At 36.1% G+C, this 8,087-nt stretch overlaps 2 protein-coding genes across 2 annotated transcripts; both read left to right on the top strand.

Moving 5' to 3' along the window:
• Positions 1 to 445: 445 nt before the first annotated feature.
• On the top strand, positions 446 to 2,207 carry LOC113078023 (integumentary mucin C.1-like). The gene is made up of 7 exons (XM_026250303.1): positions 446 to 506; positions 612 to 662; positions 789 to 839; positions 1,571 to 1,621; positions 1,741 to 1,791; positions 1,900 to 1,950; positions 2,065 to 2,207. Exons 2-7 carry the CDS (start codon positions 623 to 625, stop codon positions 2,205 to 2,207), a joined length of 387 nt encoding a protein of 128 aa, XP_026106088.1. The 5' UTR covers positions 446 to 506; positions 612 to 622.
• A 1,646-nt stretch (positions 2,208 to 3,853) lies between these two features.
• On the top strand, positions 3,854 to 7,885 carry LOC113078022 (integumentary mucin C.1-like; the record flags this gene model as incomplete). Its single annotated transcript, XM_026250302.1, has 9 exons — positions 3,854 to 3,914; positions 4,020 to 4,070; positions 4,197 to 4,247; positions 4,992 to 5,042; positions 5,164 to 5,214; positions 5,323 to 5,373; positions 7,201 to 7,251; positions 7,343 to 7,393; positions 7,834 to 7,885. Coding segments are annotated over exons 2-9 (398 nt in total), but the record flags the coding sequence as incomplete, so codon positions are not given.
• Positions 7,886 to 8,087: the final 202 nt, after the last annotated feature.

Below are 8,087 nucleotides of genomic sequence, written 5' to 3'. Positions count from 1 at the left end.
GCCTAAAACAGACCCGACCCGTGTCTGAACTGTGTTGTGAAAATTGGCCGAAGCTGACCTGAGTGGCATAAAAAGGAAGAGGGGGATCCGCCAAATGAGGTGCCGGATCTGAAAACTAAGCCCTGCTCATCACATAAAAACAGCTAATAGCTGTTCACTGCACATCACTTCAGACATTGTAACAGAACAAGGTCTAATATAGGAAGTCAAGGATCAAGAGCCCAACTAAAGCAAACAATGATCCCCATGGTGGTGACATAATTTTAACCAAATAAAACATCAAGCTCTGAAATTCTTTAATAACAGCAGGTGCTCATCACTAATGCACAATCATTATTTAATTAGTCACTTAATTATCTCATTAACCTTCTTGTAGAACACAGTATTTTGTTGCCTGGGTCTGATATAACATATTTTATCATCTGTTATTCATTATTGTTATTATTATTATTAAGTTTTTCCACAGGCAGTCAGTTTCACAGCATCTACTAGTTACCCTTGTACAGGTGAGGATCATGCTAGACTGAATGTGGCTTCTTAAAATTCCTCTTGGTGAATTTTTACTTTTTCATGGAGACAATAACCTCAGTTTCTATCTGTTATTGTTTCAGCTCCTTTACACATGGTCACTTCCACAACATCTATCAATCCCACTACTACAGGTGAATGTGCTGTCAAACTGGAATGTGTCTTTCAAGAGATGCTCCTCTTAACATTGGTCTTCATGTTGAACATGGATTTTAAATCAGATTTAGATGCTGAATTTCTATTTCCACATGTTGTTTCAGTTATTTTACAACTGGACACTTCCACAACATCTACTAGTTCTACTTCAACAGGTGAGAATTATTCTAGAATAAATGTGACTATTTAACATCAACATCTAGAAGTCCTACTTCTACATGTAAGTATAATTCTAGGCAAGGCTAAAATTATTTATAGTGCACATATTTAACATAACTATTGTTGATGCAAAGTGCTTTACAATAAAAATAAATCTGAATTTAACAGATAAAGAAAGGGGACCAAGTAAGAACAGTGGTTCTTGATCATTGTCCTTGAACGCACCCCCAAATTCTCTGCATATGTTGCATGTCATTCTTTTCTAAGTCGAAGGACTCAAATAACCTCCTCATTAGAAGAACACTCCATGAATAAACTGTGTTCAGATTGACATGGTTTCTTCTCATTGTTCTCCACTCTCTACTCTCTGCACACAGGAACATTGGCTATAGTTTGCTCCAATTAAACACCAATTTGCACTGCACCACTACTTGCTGCATCTTTACATGCAGACAAAATTGACTACAGAAGCAAAAAGGGTTATTTAATGTAATTTAATGTTGCAATATCCTCTGATGTACACTTTGCAGGGCACTTCCAAACATTGGAAGCAAAACATACAAAATGTGCAGAGCAGGGGGTTTGAGGACCAGGATTATTAACTTCTGTTCTAAACTGAATGTGGCTTCATAAAAGCAATTCCTCTTGATGATTTTTTTTTTTTTCATGAAGAACACAGTAGTTCATCATCTGAGTCCAATTTTGTTTCCATCTGGTATTGTTTCAGCTCCTTTACTCACGGTCACTTCCCCAACATCTACCAGTCCCACTATTACAGGTGAATGTGCTGTCAAACTGTAATGTGGCCATCAAAAGAATCTTCTCCTAATTACTGTCTTCATGAAGAATACAGCTATCGAGCATCTGATTTAATCTGTTTATACGTTGTTGCTTCAGATCATTTACAATCATTCATGTCCACAACATACACTAGTTCTTCTTCAACAGGTGAAAATGCTTTAAGACCATTTAAAATAAATCTCTCAATGACTTTCTTTGTTGCATAACACAGTACTTCATCATCTGATTCTTATTTAACATCTGTTTTTGTTTCAGTCTCTTTACAGCCAGTCACTTCCACAACATTTACTGGTTCTACTTCTACAGGTCAGGATAATTATACTTTAGATGGAATGTGTTTCTTGATGATTTTCTTTATGAAGAACATTGTTCATCATCTGAGTGTGATTTAATATCTGTTTCTGTCTGGTATTGTTTCAGCTCCTTTACACATGGTCACTTCCACAACATCTACCAGTCCCACTACTACAGGTGAATGTGTAGCTGAACTGGAATGTGGCTTTCAAGAGAAGCTCCTACTAATACCCGTCTGCAAGATAAACACAATGTTTAAGCAGACTTAAATGCTGAATTTCTGCTTCCACATGTTTTGTTTCAGTTATTTTACACGACCAGTGCATCACGTCTGCTTAGTGACACGATGCCCGCTGTGAAACAAGACTTTGACTCGCCTTTCGGGACAGCTGACAGAACTGACTCTTGACTAATCAGTTCATTGTTGCATTGTCACAAAAAAATATATAATTTGCACTACTTTAAGTATTTTAAGCAATACTCTTTTTAATAATTATCATTGGTTAAATATTTGCAAAACCAATTTTATTTTAAATAATTACAACCTATTATAATAGATATTTGAAGTCTGTATTGTTTTTTCACGGCACATCTGACAGTTTTAGGGTATAGCAACTGTTATTCTCTGCTATAGAGCCCTGTACGGGTCTTAAATATAGGCCCTTTAGCCCGGGGCGTGTCCGACATCAGATTTACCGACCCGAGCCCGTCTTTTTTCCTCCTTCTCCTTAAACAGCTTATACTAGCATTCAAATATTACAGTTTTATATTTAATATCAAGTGATTAGCCCTTTATTTAGTTTCATTTTTAAGGTTAAGATTAAGGTTAATGTTCATTTGTGGCTGTGATGTGCTTTTATTTGTGTGCAGTCACAATATCAACAAATGTTGTAGAATGGGGAAAAACAACATGATGTGCTTTCTACCATGTCGTCTTTAACAGAAGAACAAAAATGAACCAACACTCAGCGAAAAACATTCCTCACAGACATGATAAATAAATCTATAGAAAGCTTTAAATTACTACTTAACGAAATAAAACAAATCGAAAACAAAAACTATTATTATAATCAGTCTTATTCCATAAAAATGCACTTCTTTAAAAAAGGCGTGTCTAATGAGGAGTCAGGCTAGGCAACTTCATCCTTGTGACACAGAAACAGAAAACATTAGTTTATTACTAAATAATTCAAATTTCTCCATACTATCCCCACTGTCACATTTATGATGCAGTTGCTCTGTGGCAAGCTTAAGTTTATTGTGTGTATTTTATAGCAGAACTGTTCAGTTGCTGATGGCACGCACTTGCTGCTGCGAGATACTAAACACCATCGAGTCGCTCTTCAAAATCGCGGTAGCACGGTCTCGTGTTGCTTCCAGCAGCATGGCATTTATTATTATTATATCACTAATTGACGTATGTATAAAATATAAAAATAAGGAGAAGCCTAAAACAGACCCGACCCGTGTCTGAACTGTGTTGTGAAAATTGGCCGAAGCTGACCTGAGTGGCATAAAAAGGAAGAGGGGGATCCGCCAAATGAGGTGCCGGATCAGAAAACTAAGCCCTGCTCATCACATAAAAACAGCTAATAGCTGTTCACTGCACATCACTTCAGACATTGTAACAGAACAAGGTCTAATATAGGAAGTCAAGGATCAAGAGCCCAACTAAAGCAAACAATGATCTCCATGGTGGTGACATAATTTTAACCAAATAAAACATCAAGCTCTGAAATTCTGTAATAACAGCAGGTGCTCATGACTGATGCACAATCATCATTTAATTAGTCACTTAATTATCTCATCAACTTTATTAAATCCTTCAATGATTTTCTTCTTGTAGAACACAGTATTTTGTTGCCTGAGTCTGATATAACATATTTTCTCATCTGTTATTCATTATTGTTATTATTATTATTAAGTTTTTCCACAGGCAGTCAGTTCCACAGCATCTACTAGTTCCCCTTGTACAGGTGAGGATCATACTGGACTGAATGTGGCTTCTTAAAATTCCTCTTGGTGAATTTTTACTTTTTCATGGAGACAATAACCTCAGTTTCCATCTGTTATTGTTTCAGCTCCTTTACACATGGTCACTTCCACAACATCTATCAATCCCACTACTACAGGTGAATGTGCTGTCAAACTGGAATGTGGCTTTCAAGAGATGCTCCTCTTAACATTTTTCTTCATGTTGAACATGGATTTTAAATCAGATTTAGATGCTGAATTTCTATTTCCACATGTTGTTTCAGTTATTTTACAACTGGACACATCCACAACATCTACTAGTTCTACTTCAACAGGTGAGAATTATTCTAGACATTATTCGAGACTAAATGTGACTATTTAACATCAACATCTAGAAGTCCTACTTCTACATGTAAGTATAATTCTAGGCAAGGCTAAAATTATTCATAGTGCAAATATTTAACATTACTATTGTTGATGCAAAGTGCTTTACAATAAAAATAAATCTGAATTTAAAAGATAAAGAAAGGGGACCAAGTAAGAACAGTCGTTCTTGATCATTGTCCTTGAACCCACCCCCAAATTCTCTGCATATGTTGCATGTTGTTCTTTTCTAAGTCAAATGACTCAAATAACCTCCTCATTAGAAGAACACTCCATGAATAAACTGTGTTCAGATGGACATGGTTTCTTCTCATTGTTCTCCACTCTCTACTCTCTGCACACAGGAACATTGGCTATAGTTTGCTCCAATTAAACACCAATTTGCACTGCACCACTACTTGCTGCATCTTTACATGCAGACAAAATTGACTACAGAAGCAAAAAGGGTTATTTAATGTAATTTAATGTTGCATTATCCTCTGATGTACACTTTGCAGGGCACTTCCAAACATTGGATGCAAAACATACAAAATGTGCAGAGCAGGGGGTTTGAGGACCAGGATTATTAACTTCTGTTCTAAACTGAATATGGCTTCATAAAAGCAATTCCTCTTGATGATTTTATTTTTATTTTTTGAAGAACACAGTAGTTCATCATCTGAGTCCAATTTTGTTTCCATCTGGTATTGTTTCAGCTCTTTTACACACAGTCACTTCCACAACATCTACCAGTCCCACTATTACAGGTGAATGTGTTGCCGAACTGTAATGTGGCCTTCAAAAGAATCTTCTCCTAATTACTGTCTTCATGAAGAATACAGTTATCGAGCATCTGATTTAATATCTGTTTCTACATTGCTGCTTCAGATCATCTACAACCATTCATGTCCACAACATACACTAGTTCTACTTCAACAGGTGAAAATGATTTAAGACCATTTAAAATAAATCCCTCAATGACTTTCTTTGTTGCATAACACAGTACTTCATCATCTGATTCTTATTTAACATCTGTTTTTGTTTCAGTCTCTTTACAGCCAGTCACTTCCACAACATTTACTGGTTCTACTTCTACAGGTCAGGATAATTGTACTGTAGATGGAATGTGTTTCTTGATGATTTTCTTTAAGAAGAACATTGTTCATCATCTGAGTGTGATTTAATATCTATAATAATAGTTTCTATCTGGTATTGTTTCAGCTCCTTTACACACGGTCACTTCTACAACATCTACCAGTCCCACTACTACAGGTGAATGTGTAGCTGAACTGGAATGTGGCTTTCAAGATAAGCTCCTACTAATACCCGTCTTCAAGATAAACACAATGTTTAAGCAGACTTAAATGCTGAATTTCTGCTTCCACATGTTTGTTTCAGTTCATTTACAACCAGTCACTTGCACAACATCTACTACTTCTACTTCAGCAGGTGAGAATAATTCTAGACTAAATGTGACCATTTAAATAAATCCTTCAATGATATCCTTGTTGCTGAACACTCTTTTTTTCATCTGATATATTTCTTTTTAAAGAGGTCCTATTATGCTCTTTTACAAAGTCTTGATTTTGTTTTGGGGGGCATTAGAACATGCTATAATGCTTAGTGGTTAAAAAAAAACAAAACATTATTTTTCACATAATTGACATTATTACAATTCCTTTCTCCCCAGCCTGGCTCAAACAGCTTGATTAGATCTTGTCTACCTTCCAAAAAACGAAATGTGTTTGTGACTGGTTAGTTGTCCCAGTAAGCTGTGATTGGCGAACAGTTTAGATGGTGTTTCAGTATTGCCCCACCCTTGCCAAAGCAGCTGTTAGCATAATGTCAATATCAGCATACCAATTTGAGCCGGATTCATACCCCAAGAATATTGACCAAGAGGATAGATCAGAACCTTTGCATGCACAGATATTGCAAGACATATTGGAGTGGTAGCGTAAATTATTATTGTTATTATTATTATTATTTTTTTTTTTTTGGCTAAATAAAAATGTAGATACAATGTCAACTACCACTTAAAAAAACTGAATTTACTATGCAAAGGTGAGCGCAAAGGTGAGCACATTAATAATATTAATAATACGTATTACATTGCAGAAACACCATAGAACTTACATTTTGAAACATATTAAAACACACAACAACAAATAAAGCAGCATACTTTCAGGCTGTGATGCATATACAGCAGATTGTCCCGTCAAAGTGGCAACTGCTCCGTCTTTCAGTAAAAGCTTTCTGGCAAAACCAGCTCATTTCAAAATTTATCCACTTTGGAGAACATTTTCAAAAAGCTAAGTTTTCCGCTGTCTCAGTGTGGACGGAAGGCCAAAATAGAGACAAAAATATGTGTTTTTAAACTAAAACATATTAGTGTGGACAATGCCTAAGTCACTGGACTCAAATAACCTCCTCATTAGAAGAGAGCTCCATGAATAAACTGTGTTCAGATTGACATGGTTTCTCCTCATTATTCTCCGCTCTCTACTCTCTGCACACCAGGAACATTGGCTATAGTTTGCTCCAATTAAGCAGCAACTTATGCTACCCCACTACTTGCTGCATTTTACACACAGACAAAATCGACTACAGAAGAGAGAAGGGTTATTTAATGTAGTGATGTTTGCATAGTAGTCAAGTCTTTCATGCTTTTAAGGAATATACACTCCTTTTGAACTGCAAACATGGTTGAATATCCTTTGAATGGAACAAACCTTGGAAGTGAAATTAAATACAACTTGTGCAGAGCAGAGTTGTGAGGACCAGGATTATTAACTTCTGTTCTAGACTGAATGTGGCTTCATAAAATTTAATTCCTCTTTATTATTGATTTTTTTTTTTTTTTTCATGAAGAACATCGTAGTTCATCATCCAATCCAATTTTGTTTCCATCTGGTATTGTTTCAGCTCCTTTACTCACGGTCACTTCCACAACATCTACCAGTCCCACTACTACAGGTAAATGTGCTGTCAAACTGAAATGTGGCCTTCAAAAGAAGCTTTTCTATCTGTTCCTGATTTAACATCTGTTTTCACATTGTTGTTTCAGATAATTTACCACCATTCACGTCAGCAACATACACTAGTTACACTTCAACTGGTGAAAATAATTTTAGACCTTTAAAAAATAAATCCCTCAATTTCTTTGTTGCATAACACAGTACTTCATCATCTGATTCTGATTTAAAATCTGTTTCCTTCTGTTTTTGTTTCAGTCTCTTTACAGCCAGTCACTTCCACAACAATTTAGTAGTTCTTCTTCTACAGGTGAGGATTAATTATAGATGGAATGTGTTTATTTAATAAAGGATTTTATCTTGATGAGTTTTGCTCATGAACAACAGCGTTCATCATCTGGATATGATTTTAAAATCTGTTTCCATTTGGTATTGTTTTCAGCTCTTTTACACACAGTCACTTCCACAACATCTACCCAGTCCCACTATTACAGGTGAATGTGTAGCTGAACTGAAATGTGGCCTTCCCAAGAAACTCCTAATCTGAATCTAATTTAACACCTTTCCATGTGTTGTGTTTCAGTTCCTTTACCGCAAATCACGTCCACGAGCATTTACAGGTCATACTTCTACAGGTTAGTATGATGCTGGACTTCCTTTCATCCAAGTTTAATGCTGATTTCTGCCTCATTCATGTTAACAGTCACTAGCACATAAGGCCTGGTTCACACGGGATGATTTTAAATTGTTGGTCGATTTTCCAAACCTGAGAAGACCCCACACACGGCGATAAAGAATCACGGGTCTAACCGTTTTGGTTGTTCCATCTGTGGTGTG

This window comes from Carassius auratus, unplaced genomic scaffold (assembly GCF_003368295.1).
Source record: "Carassius auratus strain Wakin unplaced genomic scaffold, ASM336829v1 scaf_tig00023947, whole genome shotgun sequence".
NCBI lineage: Eukaryota > Metazoa > Chordata > Actinopteri > Cypriniformes > Cyprinidae > Carassius > Carassius auratus.
This window is presented reverse-complemented; position numbering and strand designations above follow the sequence as displayed.